Raw genomic sequence first — 24,092 nt, forward strand, 5'->3', positions numbered from 1 at the left:
TATGTATGTGTTACTGATATAATAATATAAACATTAAAAAAAACATGAATGATTGTTTTTTTTTACAACCAAACGGGCGGCTTGCTTGGCGGTGGGTGCGGACTAAACGACTTTGCGGCCGGCTGGAAGTCGTAATTTTTGTCCAAAAAAAAATATAAAAATACGACATTGTAGGTCTGAACGTGGTCTACAAATTATATCTTAATAATTTTTTCGATATTCATCACCCAAAAATAGATTATGTCAAAAAACAAATGGCATGTCCTAAATTTTTGACTTTTTTAATCGATATCTCGAAAACGGTTCATGATACACAAAAAATGTGTATGTATGAATTGTAGAACTCGTTAAAAGCTACAAAAAAGCTTCTTGTAAAATTTTCGCATCTCGTCAGATAGCCGAGTTATTGTCAAAAAACCAATTTTATCCTTTTTTTCAAAATGGCGGAAAAAGCTCATAGGAAATCTTGGTCGAAAACTTCAAGTTAAGCTTTTTTAAGCATCCTCTACAACATATCCAAAATTTAGCTTTCTCGGTCATTTTGCATTTCTAAGCCGTTTTTTCCGACATAATGACTGGCCTAACACTAAACAAAATCTTTAATTACCAATAGATATTTAAGATAACGATACTTTGAACTACAAGAGCAAGTACGTGCGACCCAGTCGTGCATTTTATTTTAAATGACAACCTAAAATAATTTTATCATCTGAAAGCTTATTATTTCACTTTTATTAATTTTACTATGCCTACAAAAAAAGTAAGAATTTTTTAAAGCCAACCATGTCGAAATTTTAAACTGAGATTACGGCACTTCCCACACTGGTGGCTGGTCAGGTCATGGGCAACAGATCTCCACAGGTGTTTTGAACTTTATTTTACCGTTATCTGAAAATAGTGAAAACGACATTTATTGAAAATTTTCACAAATATAATATAATATTATATATCTACAGTATAAATTTCATAGATTTATCTGTTGAACAAAAATAAAAAAAAAACTGTTAAAAACGTTAAAAAATTTGGGAAAAAAAAATTGTTTTTCCCATTATTCGGTCAAAAATCATTTAAGAATACCAATTTCTTGCACTTGCATGAGCACAACTATAAAATATACGTTCTTTAAGTTTGATCTTTGGAACACTACGAAGAATCGCTAAAAATAAAAACCCACTCAAAAATACCCCTAAAAAAGTTTGGTGTTTTTCAAAAATTCATGTTTTGAAATGCAGCGACTTAAAAAAAATCCGTAATGGACTCCTTATATTTTATTTTCCATTATGTTTTGAATGGCTTTTTTTTAACTTTCTACAACGTTAAGATAAGAAAATAGCCACTTTTTTTTCAATTTTGTTTTAACTCTATTTAATGATACAAGATACAAAATCAATTTATTATTATTCAACCTTAGGTTATTATATTTCAAATAAGCTATAGAAATTGTTTTATTTATAATTTTTAATTGAAATTTGTGCGGCACTGCTAAAAATTTCAAGTGGAACAGGAGAAAATGCAGTCACTTTTTCGTGGATGCTGCCATGGTTCATCGATTTATAAGACGTTATCACGTCAAAATAATTTTTTTTTTAAATAAAGATTTGACTTTTCCTTATTTTTTTTTTTATTTATGTACAAACAAAAAATATTGCTGGCAGCGATTTTTTTTTCGCCCTTACCGACACGCTATCAATGAATAATAATAGTTATATCTTTGGTTATTATTTATTTTCATCGCGATCGATTTTTTTATTAATTTCAGTGAACCAAAATGCTCTTACTAAGCCAACCGTATAGCAGCACTTTGTTCACTAGCTGTTGAACATCGACCAATTTCATTCAATTTCAATCGAAATGATGGTACTTCCGTTTTCATCGTTCATTTTGATATTCTATCGTTTCCTTCAAATCCGGCATCCAACTCGCCATCTGTAACTAACTGTAATGAGCTTGTTTTTTTTCAGGAAGCTTTTCTCTGACATGTTTTTTTTTCAGAATAGATGATACATTTTACCTTCACTTACTTTAGATCGGGTAGAAGTAAATTTTGGTCAAATTTAAATTTTCCACCACCTATGTTGCGTTCAGAGAAACATTTTTAGGTCTTTAAGTGTTGAAAATATTTTTCGGTATCTTCAACTTATTTTTTTTGGTAAAAGGTCAACTAAAGTGAATGAAAAATCCAAAATGAAATTTATTTCCATCATTTCTTTTTGTGTACTATTTTTCCATTTTTCATTTCAAAACTATTGAGTATGAGTAGCTTCTGAAATGATGTATTATTTTACATCAATTGCACTAAAAGTTACTAGTTTTATTTTTTTTTTGTTTTTGTGCAAATTTTAATTTCCTCCAATTCTTCTCAGAAAATCTCTCATTTATACAACTTTTTTTTTCATGGCTAAAAGATATATGTATATTCGATAAAATTTAAATTCAATTTAATTTATCAAGTGCCAATCAAGTTTTTTGTTTGATTCATGTTTTTTTGTTCATTTTTTACTTTTTTTTTTTTGAGTTTCAAAAACTGCAATTGATGGTTAATTACTGCAAATTGAACAGTGATTGGCCTCAGGTATATATTGAGATTGTAGGGCGTATAGATGTATATTATATTCAATGAAATAATAAAAAAAAAAACTGTGTTACGAAAGGTAGATTGATATTGGTATGGTACTCAATTTAAAATATTACAGTACAGTAGATAGAGCACATAAATTGGCAATTTCTGTTTAAATAGAGATGAATAATCCGTTTTATTTATATACTTTTTTTTTGTGTTTCTTTTTTAGTAAAAAATCTGTATAGTACATATATTCTTTTTTAGCCTTGGGTTGAAAAATTCATTTATTTTTTTTTTTTTATTTTTTGGGGAGATAGTTTTTTAAATACAGGTATTTGATGTATCTATTTACTTTTGCAATATTTTTACAGGTACTCAGTTGGATTACAAAAACAAAAAAAAAAAAAATATATTAATATGAAAATAAATGCATAAATGAACAAAATATACTTGCGCTTGTGGTACAAAAATATAATTTATTACAGAGGCATTAAATATTGAAGTTTTTTGGCACAGTAATTAAAAACACATATTTTAAATAACAACTAGATTTGAGTTATCAAAGTAAAAAAAATGTTTCTAACTTTTTTTATAGACTGTATTTTATTTAATTAAGCGTAAACTACCTAAATATAGGGAAATAAGCAAGCACCTCCACCAAGTGACAAAAAAATAATCGAATTTTTATCGTTCATTTCGTTTGTTCACTTTTTTTTATTGTTACTTAGTTTTCCATTTAATAAAATGAGCGGTTTTAAGTACAAGCGCACTTGATATTTAGAAACAACCCAGAAACAGTTTTCTCAACGAAACTTTCTGAGATAGAAAAGCCCAACTTGAGTCGAACCAATAAATGAAAGTATTTTGGTAGTTGAGTCAATTAAAATTTAAATACATATTGATAAATAACTGAACTGCAGTTTAGTTTTTCAAAAATAAAAAAACGAATGTTTTTGTATTAAAACTTTCGTTGAAATCATCAGTTCAACCATTTTTACGAGGAGGTAACAAATGGATACGGCTTCATGCAGGTAAAAAATAATATAATATTTTTTTTGCAAATAACTCAACTCTGCAGTTTTTAATTATGAATAATTTTTAAATTCAATTGATGAATTTAAAGTACCTAAATGTTTTAAAATGTATTTTTTCAGCAACCTTGGATATTGTTTGTCAGAAATACAAAAATGTATAATTATAATTTTTGTACCAAAATGCATCGGCCTGTTCACTATGAACTCATATCTTTAAACCAAAACTTATTTCGAGACTTTATTTCGAAGAAACAAAAAATGGGTCCCGCAAAAAACTTAATATGTAGCATTTTTCGGAAACTCTCCAGAGAGTTTTTTTGAATTAATTTTGTTGGGCCAAAAAATGACGACTGAAAAGTTTAATATTCTCGAAAACGACTACAGTATTTATCGCTTATAAGAAACACGCTTATAAGAAAACCTCGCTTAGAAGAAACTCGAACAAAAGCACCGTGTACCTTACCATATATTTTAATGTTGAATTATGTGTTTATAAGAAACATTTTGCAAACCACGAACTTTATTGCTCACACATAAAGTTGGTTGGATTTAAGAAACTTTCAAAAAAATCACGAAACTAAAAAAACATGAACCCTTAAGAAAAATTCAAAGCAACCTGTGCAAATGTCATTTGAGTTTGAAATTATTTGAAATTATTTTAAAAGAATTTCAGTTCAGTGTTCAATTTGTTATTTGTTGTGTTTGTGTTCTTTATATCTCTGCTGTGTTTACCTTTGCTAAAAATGTTGCGAAATAATGGCTGTGTTCCTTTGGGCTCAGCAAAGTACTTTTTAGTGCATCTAATCCATTCAAAGACATTTTTTCTATTGAAGAAGTGAAGTTGAATACAAGAATACAAACAGAACTACTTAGCAGAAGATACTTCAGGCCAAAGGAACACAGCTAATATTTCACTTAAAACTAAATTGATACATAATCCTTGAATAAATTAAATCGGGAAAAAATAGAAAAGAAATCTGTGAAAAATATAAAATAGCTACATAATATATAAAGTTATATAATTGGATTGATGGATTGAATATTTAGGCGAGGATAAGTTTGTGGTACTTCTTGGTAGGTAAATTTGTATAAGAAACTTGTTTCTTATATCCGTTGTAAGAATATAAGAAACACTCGGTTATAAGAAACAAATATTGTGCAATTTTTGAGTTTCTTATAAGCGTTATGTACTGTATAATCAAATTTTAGTTTCTAGACAAAATCTATCTCTTTAAAATTTGAATTTCTCCGAAACTATACAAATTTAATTTCAACAATGTCACCGAAAAAAAAATTGATAATAACAACAATCAAATTAACATTTTTCAGTGACAAAAGTCGTCCAACAATTAAAATATCAATTTTGATATTTTATCATATCATTTTGACATTTTTTAATTTCAGGTGGGATAGTGAAAATTTCACTTTGACAATTAAAATATCAATGTTGACTAGATTTTACGTTTTAGTTTATTATAATGAAACCTATTTCTTTCCTTTTCATTTTTATTATTTTTATTATTTTAAGAATTGTCTTTCTTTTTTCAAAACATTACTGAATAGGGCTGTAAAAGTAAGGACAAAATGAGTACCCGCATGTATACGTTATTTTTGATACTAGTACCCCAGAGATGGCAGAGTAGATTACGTCAGGTAATCTACTCGGTTAACTACGCGTAGTTAATCGAATAAACTACTCGCTTGATTTGTTTCATGTACTACCTACATTTGCTACGTGCAATAACTACATAAAAAACGTTATATTTCAAAAATATTTAAAAAAAAAATAGCTGTGTTTTCGTGAGAATTTGGTTTCGTAAAGTAAAACCTTTTCAAAGAAACCACCCCAAGTCCATCTGGTTTCAAATATTCTATTCAAATTTACACTATCACAGCTATGTATTTCGATTTGAATAAGACTGACAATTTGGTGGTAAAATTGGCATTTCAAACTACATTTTGACGTCTAGCGCTACGTCTGCTACATTTAATTACGTTAACTACATTAAACTACGTTAACTACCTCATTTATGTAGTAGACGTAACAAATGTAGGAAATCAAAAAAAATCCAATTTTTGCCATCTCTGTAGTACCCGCATCAATAATATCGTTACTCGTTACTTTCGCATGCTTCGTACTTTTCGTATATTTCATGTATTTGATACGTTTCGTATGTTTAGTATTTTAAGCATGTTTCTTCCGTTATTATAAGAGTGAAAAATTTTTTTTTTTGAAAAAAAACCAAAAACAATTTGTATAATCTAAGCTACTTTTTAAAGCCATAAACATTAATTTAAGTTGCGGCGTTCTCATGTTATAAGAGTTTGAAGGTAGCTATACTGATTTTTTTTCGATTTTTTTTAATCAAACGTGGAAACTTTTTTTTATTTTTTTCTATTTTTTCGACAAAATTTGAATAATTTTGTGTTTATATCCGTTCAGTAATCTTATCACAATTCTTTAGAGACCTTTATTTGAAAAGTATATCGCACAGATCTCGGAGTATTAACACTTCAATACAACCATGTCGAACAATTTTTCATTTTTTTTCTATTGGCAGTGATTTTTAAACCTCTTTTTCTCGGCTTTTTTTTAGTTGAAAATTTTGCACTGAAAATTAACAATTCAAAAACCAAAACACTTTTGTACATTCTTAAGTTACATTTCAAGACCATTAACAAAAAGGTCATAAGCACATTGGGTTCGGCATGGGTATATTTCGGCCACATAGAGAAAATACTAAAAGGTCTCTTTTGATATTTCTGTATAAATTTATCGATAACTCAACTATACCTTGGCACTACTGTTATTATCGAGACAAAAGTAAACTCCAGATAATTATCTGGAGTTAGCATTCCGACTACGGTAATGATATCGATACGAGATGCTAAATGCGCCAAATTGAGTGTATCACTTCGTTTCGTATCTCATATATCGGATGATTTAGTATTGAAATTGGAATGGGGTCGTTACTCGTATGTTTCGTATCTCGTATATGTTTCGTTACTTCAGTACCCAGTAACGAAACATGCGAGTAACGATACTGTTAAGAAAGTAACGTTTCGTTACTCGTTACTGAAGCAAATACCCGCATTTTAGTAACGAATACATACGATTTGCTACATCTCTATTACTGAAAGGGAATATTCTTTACAAAATAATGGTGATATTATTTTTTCTATTATAGGTGATATAATTGTTTTGTTATTTTCTCCCAAACTAGGTGAAGTAAAATCTTAGGCCCAATTTATTGACTCTCAATTAAACTTAAATTGCCATTAAAAAAGGGAATTTTAAAATTAGAAACCAAATTCGTTTAATTCAGTCTCTTTTAAGGATTTTTTTGAAGCTTCTCATCATTAACTAATTGAGCATTAAATTTAAAAGTAGTTTTAGTTAAAACACCAAATTCGACCTTATAAGAGGGATTTTTAGAGCTAATGCAGGTTTTAAACAGAATTTCTATTTATTCACTCTCCATTAGTGTCAAATGTCATTTCATTTATTTTTTTTATTTGAATTATTATTTTATTTGAAAAATGTCAAATGAGCTAAAGAATTATTAAAAAAACATAACAATTATGAAAAAATGCATTTGTACCATAAAAAAGAACAAAATTCAAAGAAATTAATGCATTTCTTGTCTACTGCGCACAGATAATACTAGATCTACTAGATTATATTCTCCACTTCAAAACTAATCATTTTTGAGATGCTGCATAATACATACATAACATACATAACATTGCAATTGAAGCCATGAGAAGAAGAGATATAAAGCTTACTTCTAAACCAATGACACGAGATAATTGCCGATAACACTTAAATTTAAGTTGTTATATTGACACCGATGGAAAAAATTAAAAATTTCACTTAACTCCTTCATCTTCTCATGGTTTCAATTGTAGGTTGTAGCATTCTTTGGTTACCACTGGTATATCGTTAATCTCTTGCATTTTCTGGCGTTTTCAGCTGCAAAATACTTACGGATCATAGTTTTTTGGTTTTTCTTACAATTCAAATCTATTTGATTTGACAAAATTGTAGCTTTTGACAGATTATTTTTCAAACAAAATAAAAAATCCCTAGGATATTTTTAACAGAGTTTTAAATTTAAAGTTTCCATTAAAAGTAAGGACTTTAACTAAAGAAGAGTGAATTAAATGAATTTTTAATGATGTATACTTAAAGGCCACAATAGTTTAACGAGGCCGTTAACTAAAGCGATAAATTTCAAAATTTAATGGAGGCTCAATAAATTGACTTTTAGTGCCGATCAAATTTTCTCAGTAAATCATACATTTTACTTCGAAAAAACACAAAGCGCTTTTAAATTAGTACACATTAAGAATTTTTTATTTAATATTTTTCAATAATTTGGAATTGATATGAAAAAATGATAATAAAATATCAAAAAAAATTTCCAAAATGTGAGATTCAAATATCATCCTGATAATAAAAATGTTGTTTTAACATTTTAAATATCATAAAACACATTTTATAGAGCATTTTTGGCTGATATTTAAAAAATGTTAATTTGATATGTAAAAAATGTTAAATTGATATTGGTTTTTTTTTTTCGGTGTATAGGTACAAAAGCATTAATAAGGTTTAATAGGTTTGAAATTTTTTTTTTTAGGTATATTTGAAATATTTTTTGATTTTTAGAAAGATTTGAAATGCAATTTTTTTTTTTTTTTTTTTTTTTTTTTGAAAAACCAAATTTTCGAAAGCTGGACATATAATTTTTTTTTAATTTGGGTTTAGATGATGTTTATGCAAGTGATAAGAAACGGCATAGGTACCATTTTTGTTTTAAAACTGTTTTTGTAAAAAATATAAAAACGGGTATAACGGTTTCTTTTTTTTAAGCTCAATTTCATTTTAGATGTTTTTTCTTTCGTTTGAAGAACGAATGTTATGTGTTTTTTAGCAAGTTGAATTCTAAGACCAAGCTCGTGCGATCCAGTCATGCATTTTACTTATGCTCGAATCAAATTATAAATTTAAATTATTCATAATCTTATACCTACCAACAAGATGACTATGATATTAAACAGTAAATTGACAATTTTTAAGTACAAGTTCTCAACTATTCCTCGATCCTTACGAGATTCAATAGCCTATTTCTCTAATATCTCTCCATTATCACCCTTTTCAAGCTTCAAACAAGTACAATGACTTTGAGAAAAAAGCACAAATATATAAAGAATTTTATCTAAAGTGTTTTATTTGAGTCTGGCTTTTCCTCGCCGAACACAATCAATTTTCTATTTCTCTAAGTGGTCCATGCATTTAAAGTTATTTAATAAAAAAAAAACGAAAAAAAAAACGTTTTTTTATAAACCAAATGATGGTCATAGAGATATAGGAAAAGTCTCTCTTTCTGATTGAACCCGAGACCAATTCAAATGCAGACTCCTTCAACATCTTCCAACCACATATTGAAAGGTAAACAAATTGGGAATCGTTTTTCTGGCCAAATTACCATCTACTTTCGGTCGATGAGATGTGAGCAAAGAAGAATGAATTCAATGCAATCTACTACCTACACTACAACAACAATAAAAAAAAATTGAAAAAAAAAATATAAAAGAAGGACTTGTACTAAAATAGTTCTCTTGAAAAATTTTGCTTTGGCAAGCTCTCTTCTTTCGAGATTGGAAAAATTGTTAGAAAAAAAAAATGTATCTATTCGTACAAGGATATGTTCATATAAACGCAAATAGATAGCAACAAATGTTGGATATGAAAAAAAAAATAGTAAAAAAAAGAAAAGGAATGCAGCCAGTCTAGGAAAATTGTGAGTTTTCCGTCCGTCACACACTATACAACTATAGCAACACCACTTATACGATTATATGTAGGTCCTGATGTCTTCCTGTATATTTGTCTTGCTGCACATATCGGTATTGTGTTTATGTGTGTGTGATCTAAAAAGTCTAATGGACATTCCATTGTGGGGAGTAAGTATGTATGTGTGTTTGGGGTGAGTGTTTGTATCGTGTTTGCGGTTCCGAACTGTATTTGCAATTCAAAATAGTCCCAGATATCCTTACATACAAATAGTCAGTCCTGTCCTGAGTCCTCATCCTCAACTCCTGATGCTGCTTCCTTTCCTTTGCTGTTGCTATTTGCTGCTTCTGCTGTTGTGTGTTGTGATGATGCTTTAATGTTGTGTTATTGCTAAGTTTAGTTTTATTTCTTTCCCGGCATCGGGGCACCATACGGGCGTGTATATGTGTTCGATTTAGTTCTTTTACAACATCCGTTCTACACAACATATTATCTCTCTAAGGAAGGTCCTTGTGATTGGGTGATGGGTGGTGGCACAGAGGGCACACAGGAAGGAAGGATGAGTCATTTTAATATGCAGTATCGCTTTAGGATGCAATAAAGGAATAATTGCTGGAAAACTACTACTTTTTTTTTTTTTTTTTTAGTTTTTGTTTCTTTTTCCACAGTTATTTTTCTGTGTTTTTTTTTTTTTTTAATATCTTATGTTTATTTTTAATGCCCCGAAGGATCTTTGTGTATAATTTCATTTTTCGTCCTTATACATTTTTATATATTTACGTATTGTTATATATTTTGAATTAATCAAGAAAAGCATGTGGTTAACCTAAAGTCACAGGCCCTCAGGAAGTTGGTCAACATTCAATTTTTTGTTTTTTTTTTCTCTTTTTTGATATTCCTGTGAATCCTTTTGAACATCACTTAACCCCTTTTGTCAATAGAAGTTTCTCGTGCTGCTTTTTTTCCATTTTTTTGTTTTTAATATTTTTTTGTTTTTGTTCAAATATCGCCTAAGGATTTTTTTTCTTGTTTTTTCTTCTATTTAACACAACTTCAATGTGTGTATATGTATGTGTGTTCTCTTTCCTTTTTGTTTCTAATCGTTTCCGTTGCAATTTGTGTCTCCCCGGTACTTTGCCAAGTTTTTAAGCCTTTTTGGTAATTTTTTTTTTTCTTTCTTTTCTTTTATGCCCTCAACTCGTCCTTTGATGTCCTGTTTTTTTTTTTTTTAACTTTTCTGGACAGTTTGATAGGAATTTTCTTTGGCGCGAGGGAGGTCCAACAACAAAACATAAATGGTGTTTCTCCAATTTCTTCTTCTAATGTCTTCTAATGGCTATTGACAATAATGAATGTCCTCTGCTCGTATTTTCAAATTGCAATTAAAATCGATGCCAAAAAGGACATTAGGAAGAGGAACAACAAAAAAAACAGAAAAGGTCCATGAATTGGCTAATCGAAATTCAATGGGTTCAATTTGTTTGAGGTATTTTATTTCAAGTACCCAATTTTTTTTGTTTTTTTATTTTTTTTTTTTTTTTTTTTTTTTGTAGACAAATATAAAAGTAAATTTGAAGGTGATTGCTTCTTATAACATTTTTTAATTTTTAATGTCACATCTACTTTTATTTTAAAGTGTTTGAACTTAAAAAGAATTTTGATTATCAAAAAAGAATTCCTTGCCTACTTATTGGCAACTTATTTAACAATTTGTACCACATGTCACAAAATTTGTTAAAACCATCTTGTAGGTAGGTACATATATATCAGAAGTGAAGACTTTTTCATAAGACCTAATTTTTATACGTGAGAAAAGTAAAATCACGTTTGATTCTGAAAAATCTAATTTTTTTAAGTGCGATTTTTTTTAAGGTTTTCGCAAAAAATATTACACATACACCACAGTGACCATTTACTTATAATTATGTGGTTGTGTGGTTGGTAAAAATAAAATCTAAAAATTAAACCCTTAAATAAAACAAAAAAAAAAAACTTTTTTTACAAAAAAAAAAAATAGTTAAAACAAAAATATTACACATACACCACGTGACAATTTATTTAAAATAAATATCGCAACAGATTTTCATAAAAAAAAAACAGCTTCGGTAAGATTTTTTTGAAAACCTTTTTGACGTGATAACGTCTTATAAATCGATGAACCATGGCAGCCACCACAGAAAAGTTACGCCATTTTCTCCCGTTCCACTCTCGCACTTTCGCAGTGCCGCAAAAATTTCAATTAAAAATTAAAAATAAACTATTAGAGGTAAAAACTTAATCCAAATGAAGGATTTTTAAAAATTCCGTCATTTAATAGGGTAAACAGGGGTAAAACGGAAAGATGAAGTTTGGGCTAAAATTTAAACGCGAAATTGTAGAGAGTTAATAGATAAAACTAATTTAAGAATAACTGCATTTAAGAAAAAATTCTAAAAAATTTTGAAACTAAGCTACAATGTTTTGTTTGGACGTTGTACACGTGTTGGGGCTATGACAAAATGATGATTTTGGGTAGGGGAAATTTTTTTGGACAATTCTAAAGGTGCCAGGTGAAAGCTGAGGGAAAAAAAATTAGGCGTCTGATACGTATTTTTTTCCAACACTCTGGGTTTCGAAACCTTGTTTTTTAGGGGTATTTTTGGATACTTTTTGATTTTTAGCTTTTTTTTCGGAGCGTTTAAAAAATCTCAAACTTATAGGACATGCCTTATGCATACATGTGTAAAAAATTGGAATCGTTTAGTGAGTTTTGACTGAATAATGGAAGAAACAAGTTTTTAACCGATTTTCATCGTTTTTTCTTTTTATCTTTTTTTCTTTAATAGATACAAGAATAAAGTATATGCAGTAATGATAGATCATGACCACGACTAAATGTGTGCGATTTTTCAATTATTTTCGTAAACACAATTTTGAGATAACGGTAAAATAAAATTTTAGAATTCAACAGGTTATAACTTTTGACCAAGAGCAGATAGAAATTTTATTAAACTTTTATGAGCATCCTGATCCAATTACCTTTCATTTGGTATATAACACATAACGGTAGACTATTTAAAAGCTACACAATGTTAAATCTAGAAACTTGCGAAATACCTCAAAACACCAGTGGAGATCTGTTGCCCCCCGAACAGCCACCAGTGTGGGAAGTACCGTAATATCAGTCTGGAAATTTGACATGGTTGACTTTAAAAAATTCTAACTTCCCTTGTAGGCATCTTTGAAATAAGATTGATACGTCATATTAAAGGTGAAATAATAAGCTTTCACGTGGTATAAAATTTTGTATAGGTTGTCAAACAAAAAAATTGATTCCATAGCGTGAGGACATAAAAACAAATGTTTTTTTTTGCTTTTTTTAATGAAATTTGATCGAGTTTAAAAAATTCTAGCTCATTTTGTAGATGTCTCATAGACCTGATCGATATATATATAGCTATTTTGAGCTAAGACAATAAGCTTTCAGATGGTATTTTGACAGGTCGTAAGGGAAAAAATATAATTAATGACGTGAGAAGATAAAAATTCATGTTTTTTTTTTGCTTTCTTTGATGAAAATGATTGTTTTCAATAAATTATTTTTATACTTTTTGCGCATTGTAAAAATTTAAAAATGATTTTATTATTAAGAAGAAATAATAGACTTTTAAATTGCATAATTTTTTTTGTAAACTTTTAAAATAAAAAAAAGGTATTTTTTTTATAGCTTTTTCTTGTAAATTATGATTGTGTGAAAAAAGTAAACTCTTCAATTGACTCATTTTAAACAAAAGCACACAACCTGTTTTCTGACGACGTTATCGCGTAAAATCATCGTCCGTAAACCGGCTTTACAGACAACCTCTTTTTTAATTACAATATCTTGGCTACGGTTCTTATTTATTTATGAAATCTTACATAACTTTTAATGACTTTATTAAAGTAATGTAATATGCCTTAAAAAATGAAATATTAGTAAAGTTTTGATGCTAAAAAACTTATATAAGGTCAATTTTTCATTAGCTAGATAAACCCCAGTTTAGGCTTATTTTGTTTTTATATTGATTTTATTCTTCTGATAGTCTAACGGACGATTGAAAAATCAGGGCTTGATTAAAAATCAAGTGAATTTGATGTTACTAAGTTGGGTCCTTTATTGAATCTGTTTACATTTCCATAAAAAAAAAAGACATCATAGATTTCTGACAAACTGATTTAACCACTAAATTTACTTACATTAACATCAAAGTTTATCAAATTTCCTGAACAATTACTTTCATACGACGAAAAAAATCTTATTTGCTTTGCTTGTCTGCCTTACTCTTCTAATTTTTTTCTTATTTTCATTTTTTGCATTTTTATTCTTCATTTTCTTGTTTACGTTCGATTGAAATTTCTATTTCAATTTACAATTTCCACGAAACCACTTTCTCAGTTCTATTTTTTGTCTATATTGTCTGTATTTTCCCATTACTTGGTCCTTTTATCTGATTTGAATTTGTTGATAGTGAAATGAAATAAAAAAAAAAAAAAAATGTCGTCCTACGAGTGATTTTGTATATAGAAAACTACTTCAAAGGTGACACAAAGAAGAATATGTATTTTGTCTTCTTTTCTATTTTTTTTTTTCGAATTAACTCTTTATTCTATTTTGTTTTCTATTTTTCTTCTTTTTCTAACAAATATTTTTTTTCTATTTTCAGGATCACAAAAGATTCATCATGAAATCCCGTTAAAATTATCGTAAAACTACTTTTCCTTTGCAATTATGTAAAAAAAAAAGAGAAAAAACTTTCATTAAACTAATTAACTCGTGAAAAAATTAAATTAAGGACAACGTAACTAAAAAGGAAAAAAATATAAACAAAACAACAAAAAAAGCAAACGAGAATAAAACACTAAATAGAGATGAAAAGACTGAAAAGTGCAGCGGTCTATTAAAAAGTTTGTTTGACAGCAGGACGACATATAGATAAAACTTACTCGGCACTGAGCTCCTGCTTCCATCTATACACTCTATATTCGTGTTACTAGATAATACTTATACTTACCACACGTGTCATCATTTCTAGGAAGCTTTATGGTTAAATTGAATTGCGTTCATGTGCCCTCTAGTCTTTGATGCAATATACACTACACTCATTCCTCTTTTTCAATATAAAGCTACATACTCATCGTACTCCTTCTAACTTTAAACAAAAGTCGTGTGTATCTCATACTCGTCCTTTTTAGATCCTGTTTTTTTTTTTTTCGTTTTGGTTTTGTTTTTGAAGCGACGACGACGAATTGCAACATCTGTGGCGTTATCATTGCTATCAACAGAGAAGAGTGCGCATAAAAGCTTGAAAAAGACACATTTCATCTTTTGCACATCACACAGGAGGGAGTCTCTCTAGCTCCTACGTTCAGTACAGTTACCTTCTTTTTTTTTTTATGTGGATACAGTACATATAGGTGTGAAGTTGTGGTATACCTATATTCGTAGCTATCTGTACATTTCTGTATAGAGGTATTCCCACTACTATATTTTTACCAATTCAAGCCAAGCCGTTAAAAAGGACACATTTCATCCTTTACCGCAAAAACTGGCAACAGCAGTTGCATCAGCGACAGTCCTCGTAGTAAATTGCTTTCACACTTGAGTGAAGTGGCTCAAAAGGACACTTCTTTAAACACTTTAAATGGAGAAATACATTGAAAAACAGTACGGGTGTTGGTGGTAGGATCTACTAAAAAAAAAAAAACAACAACAAGAAAAGGACAAAAAGGAGGCATGTGAATAAAAACAAAATAAAAAAAAACAGACAAATACTTTTCGTGTAGGTATATATATACCTTCCTGTGCTTATTGGATTTTTTTTTATTACATTAAAAAAAAAAAAAAAAAACAGCTAAAAAGGAGAAACAAATAAAAAAAAAACGGTTTCCATATAATACAAACTTCTGAATGAGAAACCTTAGGACCTGTAATCAATTTTACGGTACATTGCATATAATTTAACGAAATAAATATTACATCAGTGTTACCGAATTTATATACAATTTTTTTTTTCATTTTTTTTTTGTGTACAAATAAAAATAAACAAATTGGAAAATAAAAGGACAAAAAACAACAATAAGATGCCAATTAAAATGGAAATACAGCTGAGAGGATTGGAAGCAATCGTGATATGGATGATTACGTTATTCGTTTTTGTGCCGGGTAAGTTAAATTTAAAATTTTTTTGTTTGTGTTGTGATCGTATTATAACACGCTTTTTGGTAAGATCTAAAAAAAAAATAGCTCTCAGAGGAATATTTAAATTTTTTTGATTCTTGGAATTTTATTGATTTTTTTTGTAATGATCTTTAGTGAAATTTATATTTTAGAAAAACAAATTAGTTATTCTGAAAAAAAATTCATATATTTCCCATCAGGTAGTTTCTTCGATTTTGAAAACTTTTACTTCAGCAATCACCCCATTAAGGCAAAATAAAAATTATTCGAGTTATGTATAAGGGTTTAATGTTTTTGGGTGCCGTTTAATGAGAGGGCTAAAAAAGCAGCTTAAAAAATATAAATAAAAAAAAAATAATAAAAACCTTTAAAAAAATCTTTTTTTTTTTGTGAAACGTCATTTTTTCGGAAACTTTTGTCAAACTGAATTTATATCGCTTTAAATTAATTTTATAATTTTTCTGCTTTGACATCAATTTAAAAATAAAATGATTAGGAGTATTTCGTCTATATTTTAGAAATTATTGTTTAAAAAAATTAAATGAAATTTAATGCAATATAATTTAAAAAAAGGTAAGCCCTGAGCTTTAAAAAAAAAAAACCATTTAAAAAATAATACCTATGTAATATTTTTTTGTTCAAATAAAATTTTTCAGCTTAAATTTCGTTTAATTTGTTGTTTCTGTTTAAATATTAAAATACGTAGGTATTCCTTTTTTTGTGAAAATAGATCACGTTTTAAAAACTTAAAAATAATGTTGTTTAAATAAAACTTAAAAATTGTAAAAATCCTGTACGAAAAAAAACTAATTAACTAACCTTTTGACAAAATGATATAAGTTGAACATGTTCAAATCGAAATTTAAAAATCAGCTGATGTTTGGGAAATTTAAAATAAATGACATATGTATGTACAAGAACATACAAATTATTATACTTTGAAAACAGAACAAAATGAGAATATTGCCTGTGCCACCAGCTGTATAATAGAATAAAGGAAATAAAGGCACAGGTTCTGAGATTCAAACTCCTTTAATGAATTTTTAGTTACCAGCAACATAAATCATTTTAAAAAAAATGTTTGCTATTACAATCTATAATCAAGTGGTAAGATTATTTGAACACACCGATACAAATTCTATGGATAAAAAAAATTACGTATACGCCACAGTTACTCACAATTTATTCAGTTTTTGTTTCTTTGAACAACAAATTTCTCAATATAAAACTAGATTAACCAAAGACGATTAAAAATTCTCTTCTGATGCAATTTGAAGCTTAAAATTTTCTAATATTAAACAAAACACCTAAAAACTTGACTTGGTAAACATTTTTGAAAAATTACAAGCAAAAAATTCCTTTTGGTGCTTTTTTTTTGCAATAAATATTATTTAATTGGCAAACATTTTTCGGTGGTTAATTGAAAGAAAAAACAATCCACCATATTGCACAGTCGCTACGATATGGTTCAAGTATTTATAACACACTCACAGTTTTTATTACAACAGAGTAAGGGCCATTTCACACATCACCGAAAACTGACCCAGTACCGGGTAAAAGCCCTTTTTTTAGGTGGTTGCTAAGTACACAAATGTGTATCTTGCAACCTGCCAAAAGGAGCTTTTACACGGTACCGGGCCGGTTTTCGGCGATATGTTAAATGGGCCTAAGACTTATTGCTATACAAGTTCATGCAAATAATATTGTCTTCCTTGAATTCATTTAAAGATATTTTCAATAACAACAAGGACTCCTATTCTACAGCTTAATATATTCATATTTCTAAGAAACCAATATGCGGAGCAAAGCATAAGTACTCGTATAAATCCACTATCCAACCAATACATCATCATTAATAAAATTTGTCAAATAATTGACATTGACATGATGTTTGAATAAATAAAATGCACGACTGGGGTCGCACACTTGCTCTTATGCTAAAAGTAACTCTAATGTTAAAGCTTTTATTCAAGAAACACGGTTTTAAATTATGATTTACAAAAAACCAAGTATGCCATTTTATTACTTGCAAAAAAAGGTCTTTTCAGAAAAAAAATTTTGAAAAATCGTTAGATCCGTTTTTTAAAAAAATAATTTTTTTTTATATAAAAAATTTCTAACATTTTTCAAAAAAAAAGTTGGTATGTCATTTTGAAGAAAAAATAATTAATTTACACATAAAAACGAAATTTCAAAATTTTTCACAAACCCGTTTTCAAAAAATTTATTTTTCAAAAAAAAATTTTGAAATATTTTTTAAAAATCCAAAAATGCACTTTTTTGAAAATTTAATATTACATTTATCTAAGCGCTTTTGCATAAAAATTTTCGTTGAAATCGGGTTTATTTTGTACGAGATATTCAGAAACCAAAAAAAAAACGTTCTATGACAGGTACCGCTAATAACGGTAAACAAAATATTTTTTTTATTTCAAAAGTTGACTCTTATGTGTATTACTACACACAAAAATTTTAATCAAAATCGTTAGAGCCGTTTTTGAAAAAAATTAACTTTTCTATTTCCGTTATATGGCAGGTACCGTTAGTTTTGGTCATAAAAAAAAAATTTCAATTTCCCCTCTAGTTAATCACCAAAAACTGCTAACTATCAAGTTTGAAGAAAATCACTTCACTCCTTTAGGCTGTAGCTCCAGGTATATACAGACAGACAGAATTGCCGGACCCCTTTTTTTGGCATTCTCCATCATCGTAATGTCATGTAAAATTGTTATCTCGAGTTCGATTTTTTTTACGAATCCTAAACTTGCCCTATAGTTACGGTGACCATCCGTCCCGGTTTACCCGGGACTGTCCCGTATTTCTACAGCTTGTCCCGGGTTTTTATTTAAGAAACCCGAGACGTATAAGTGTCCCGTATTTTGTAATTTGTCCCGTGATTGTCCCGCATTTCCACATTCTCTGATTTTTGTATTCAATATTTTAAAAACTTTGTACGGAAAACAAGAAAACAGTGGTTGGAAATTAATTTTTTTCTAGTACGCTGCTGAAGCAAAACGAAAAATTTTCTAAGTCTCCAAAGTAAAAAAAAAACGATTAAAAACTCTCCATATATTCTAGCACAGGTAAGAATTTCGTTGCTTAAGCTGCGTACTGTGCAACGAAAAGCAAAATTTTCGTTTACGATTTCGTTGTTCTGGTTTTGTATGAAAATTTTCGTTTTGCCTCTAGTTTTAGGCTTTAGTTTTTTTTTAAATGTTCGTCAATTATTTAGTTCCAGCTTCTGTTTGTCAGGTTAGTACACCAGGAAAAATGTTTTCGAATAAAGAACAACATAATGGAAGAGTAAAGAACCCATATAAGTTTCATAACTTTTAAGGACATGTTAAAAGTTTTCTTAAGGTACAATTTCAAAACCATTTTTTAAATAAAAATGTTAAAAAACAGATCTCCCGATTTTGATTAAAAAAATATTTTTTTATAAGTTATTAACAAAAAAGTTATTATTAAAAAATTATTTTCTTGATTTCTGATTTCTTAAACGACTTAAATGATTTCAACAAAAACGCTCCCATAAAATCGTTTAGGAAATCTTAATATCAAAAAAAGGAAAAACTATGAAAACTCATTTAAAAATATTGTAATTTTTTTTTGAAAAATCAATACTTTCAAAACGATCCAACGAATTTTTTATCCATCCCGGGTTTGGCTTTCAGAAATATGGTCACCGTACCTATAGTACATATATCGCAAGTAAAAATAATAATCATTCACTTTGATTTCAGATTATTTTTTTTTCATATAAAGAATCTTTACTACTCTTTGAAATTATAATCAACCTGATTTCAAGTGAAGAGAGAGATAGAGATATTTTGCTTATTATTAAAAAAAAAAACGACAACTTCTTCATTTTATAACGGAATTTATAATAAGCTTTTACATTCTATATCAGCCAATGTTAGAAATCTACAATAACACACACACATCGACATACACAAGCAGACAAAAAAAAACTAAAAAGGACAATTGGGCAAAATTCCAAACAAAAATTTGATTGTCGCCAAAGCTATTTCCAATGTCACTAATCAATCAAATCCACCCAAAAGCACAAAACGTATACATTCCCATCCTCTTTCTAACTGATGTCTATAAATCCATATATCTACATATGTATGCATGAGTAACATGAGTAAAAAAGGATGTTTCGTTCATAATATACAAATACACCTCTATACGACATATACAACAGAACGTGCTTGTGTGATCTAAATGTGGACATCAATCAAATTCACCGATGAATGCAAAGAATTGAAAGAACTAAAAAGAGCAAAAAAAAAAAAAAAAAATTGAACATAAGAGAAGCGCACGCCAGCCAGCTAGTATATAGTATATCTAGAATGAGAGGAATTTTCTATTTTGCCATCAAAAGAAATCCTACAAGGACCTTCAATGAAAAATCCGTCTCTATATATCGCTCGCTATTATAATGAAGTGAGGGGTGCAGAGAAATATTGAGGACTGCGAGGTTTTTGAGAAGAGCAAAAGCATTAGCCAGCAGTGCACAGCGGGGCTTAATGTGTAGTTGATATTCCCAATAACAGCCAATCATCATTAATCATGATTTTGAATTCAATCCAAGTCAAAACGAAAATGAAAATGAAAACGAGCACCGAGAATAGAGAGAGAGAGAGAGAGAGGAAAGAAAATTCGAAGCTAAAAACAGCTGCTAGACCATCAGAGACACATTTCAGGACCAAAAAAAAAAAAATATCTATAGATATATATAAATATCGATATGTTATGTGAAATGTGACGTGTGCTTGCAAGTTTTCAGTGTGGACTCTCTGGCTTTGAGTCAGGACCTTGTGCTGCGCCTCAAAAACTGCTGCATTCATAACATTCGAATGACATTCTATAGATATCTTATTTTTTACCCATTCCCGTTTTGCCAGCACACAAAATGCACTTTCAGATCCTTCGAGAGGATATGGCTTTTAAGATTTAACGAGAGCTACACACAGAGCTACCATAAGCATTATCCTACCTCTCTTTCTCTGTGCCATATACAAAAAAACTCACAAAATGAGACTGATGGTACGTTGTTTGGTTGGGTTGTATCATTCGAAGAAGAGCGATATCCTTTTGAAACATTACCTTTTAATTTGAATTCAAAAAGCTGGATTAAAGTAAAAAAAAAAAAAAAAATTCAATCCGGATTCAGGTCGAGTTGAGATCGAAGACTAAAAACATTGATTTTGAATGAAGCACCACTATACACACGATTGGCATGGAATTAATACCTTTGTTCCTTTGTCATTTATATATCCATCATCAGAGAGGAGCATCAGCAGAAGAGGCTCACACACATGTAGCATCTAGACAATATATTCCAGGCTAAAGGATAATTGTTTTGATTGCATAAGCCTCCCGGTTCAAATTTTATGATCCACACATACACACACAAAACGACGCATATAAATGAAATAAATATTCAAACACAATAAAACAACAACAAGAAAAAAATAAAATCAAATTGATTTCAAAGGAAGTTTTGTGTATATTTTCATTGCAATTCATTCAAGAGAATCTCCTTGAGAAAGGAACCGAATACAGAATCAAATACATAAAGTTTTTGTAATGATGATGATGTTTTTTCATTGAAATTATACCAAAAGAAGATTTTCTCTATATATCTACTCGTATCAAAGGATCAATGATTGATGATGATGATGATAATATTGAAGTACCTCTACCAATGATTGGCGTATGTCATTTATTGATATTTTTGTTCTTTATGAGGAAACAACTATATTTCTTGAACCCTATATGGATTTGAATTTAAGTGGTGCATAGAAGAAAAATTAAAAATTTCAAATTTTCAAAAAAGGATAATGCTGATTTTGGGTAAAATAGTTTTTAGTTCAAGTTTCAATTTTGAAATTGTTGAGGAAATGTTATTTGGTTTTTGGATTATTATTATGAAGAGGAAAATAATAATGAACCAGCTCTAGAGATTTATTATTGTGTATGATTAAAATTGAAAATTAAAGATGATAAATTGGAATTTTGTAAGCTCTTTCGATAGTTTCAAACAATGCCAAAACTGGAAAATGATTAAAAATTTACCTCAGGAGTAGCAAATTTGATAACTTTTAATGCAAACACATGGAAATCTATTATTTTATCATTATGATTGTATAAACTTACTTAATGTAACATTGGTTTTTCAGTTTGAAAATTTTCAAAAAAAATGATATTCGGTCACCTTTTAATAAATCCATAATCCAATAATTGTTGCAAGTCCAAAATTATTGCAAATATTTGTTTTAAATAATTTTCGGAACATTATAGAGGAGCTCTGGAACAATCTGGATCAAGTTTTGGGTTTTTGGAATTCGCATAGAGAGGGAGCCAGAATATTTTTTTTTATTATATCGTTAACATTTTTTACTTGCGATATAGGTACTATAGGGCAAGTTTAGGATTCGTAAAAAAAATCGAACTCGAGATAACAATTTTACATGACATTACGATGATGGAGAATGCCAAAAAAGTGGGTCCGGCAATTCTGTCTGTCTGTATGTACCTCGAGCTACAGCCTTAACTATTCGAGTGATTTTGTTCAAACTTGGTAGTTAAGAGTTTTGGGTGATTCCCTAGAGGACAAATTGAAAAAGTTAATTTTTTTCAAAAACGGCTCTAACGATTTTCATTAAAATTTTTAAGTGTAGTAGTACACATAAGAGCCAACTTTCTAAATAAAAAAAATTATTTTTTTTATTTAGCTATGTAGCTGTCATATAACGGTTTTTTTTTTATTTATGACTATCTCGTTCAAGAATACCCCGATTTCAACGAAAATTTTTATACAAAATCGTTTAGGTAAAGGTAATGTTAAAAATTTAGAAAATTTTCAAAAAACTCATTTTTGGATTTTTAAAAAATATTTCAATTTTTTTTTTTTGAAAAATCAATTTTTTGAAAACGTGTTTATAGAAAAGTTTGAAATTTCGTTTTTATGCGTAAATAAATTATTACTTCAAAATGGCATACCAACTTTTTTTTTGAAAAATGTTAGAAAATTTTTATATATAAAAAATTATTTTTTTAAAAAACGGCTCTAACGATTTTCGAAAATTTTTTTCTAAAAATTTCTTTTATACAAGAAGTAAACTGGCATACTTGGTTTTTTGTGAAAGATCATTGAAAGCGATATTTAATTAATTATAAAAAACAGATTTAATTTTTTTTTAATTTCTTGAAAATATCAAATTTTAAATTTTCTTAATTTTCTTGAATAAAAAGCTTTAATATTAGATTAACTTAAAGCATAAGAGCAAGTACGTGCGACCCCAGTCGTGCATTTTATTTTTTGTAGCGATTTTTGATTTTTTGGTTTAATTTGAGGGATTTATAAATGTTCAACTTGGAAAAACATTTGGAATTTTGTTTTTTCAAAACAGAAAGGCCTTGTGGAACAAAATGCGAAAAGTTATTTTTTTGAGTTTTTGAAAAAAAAAAAAAATCTAAAGGGATATTTCTTTAAAAATACAAATTTTAGGACCTCAATTTTTTAGAACAATATTAAGAACACTTTTTAAAAATAAAAAAAAAAAAATTAAAACCTTAACAAATCAAAAACAATTGGGACTAGAATTTTTTTTTGTTTTCGGTCCCGGAACAGAGCTTAAAGATACCTTTCTTTTGATATCTCACTCGAGAGATTTAGAGGAATTTTTTGAAAATGTACTTTTATTAGGCAAGGGGTTAACCTTGATTTTTTCTTCAAAATCCGAAAAAAAATAAAAGTTATTTTTTTTCTATCTAAATGCATAGAAATGGTTACTGTGAACTCATATCTGTATACCAAAACTTGTTTTGGTGTGAACAGTTTTTAAAGAGACCTTCATGAATATCGCCTCAGGAGGGTGGAATAAATATCCGTTACTAAGCGACATAACAATACTCAGCGGACAAGCAAGACACTTCCAACGATACCTTATTTGTCAATTTCCGATAAGTAGTTTAGGAGCTATGATGTAACAGATGAACATACATTCTTACCTTATACTGGCCAAACACATACCTTACCTTTCTTTTGGCGTTCCCGTAGTTAGTTAAAAATTAACGAAATTTTGTGTAACATAATGAAACAGGGTACATATTAAAATATATATACCCTTAAAATGATTTACATATTAACCACGTATATAATTTAAACGAATATATGTGTCTACTACATTTTTTTTCCATTTTTCTTTGTCTCGTATATAAAACCCACAATAAATCGTCTGCATACACCAACTAGTGTCCAATATTTTATGTGTTTTTTTCATGCAAAGCAATTTATAAAATTCGTCACTTTATTTCTTATATTTTTCTTTGTTTTTGCATTTCTCTGAGAATGCAAATAAAAGAAAATAAAAAGTAAAAACCCCCATCGCAGGTCTTTTCACCGTTATCTCATCAAAATATGATACAAGGGTAAACGCACGTACGACGCGTTTTGCCAATTACCATTTCATATTCAAGTTCCTATAAAGGACC

At 28.8% G+C, this 24,092-nt stretch overlaps 1 protein-coding gene across 2 annotated transcripts in view; it reads left to right on the forward strand.

The window, feature by feature from the left end:
* The first annotated feature begins 15,244 nt into the window (after positions 1-15,244).
* Positions 15,245-24,092, forward strand: part of LOC129913490 (uncharacterized) — a 108,728-nt gene continuing 99,880 nt past the window's right edge. Inside the window, exon 1 of one of the 2 annotated variants that reach the window (XM_055992199.1) lies at positions 15,245-15,572. In XM_055992199.1, coding sequence (XP_055848174.1) covers positions 15,491-15,572 — 82 coding nt within the window. In that variant the 5' untranslated portion in view covers positions 15,245-15,490. The remainder of the gene's footprint in view (positions 15,573-24,092) is intronic. The other variant, XM_055992200.1, reaches the window with a different exon arrangement.

The sequence above is a fragment of the Episyrphus balteatus genome, chromosome 3 (assembly GCF_945859705.1).
Source record: "Episyrphus balteatus chromosome 3, idEpiBalt1.1, whole genome shotgun sequence".
Classification (NCBI taxonomy): domain Eukaryota; kingdom Metazoa; phylum Arthropoda; class Insecta; order Diptera; family Syrphidae; genus Episyrphus; species Episyrphus balteatus.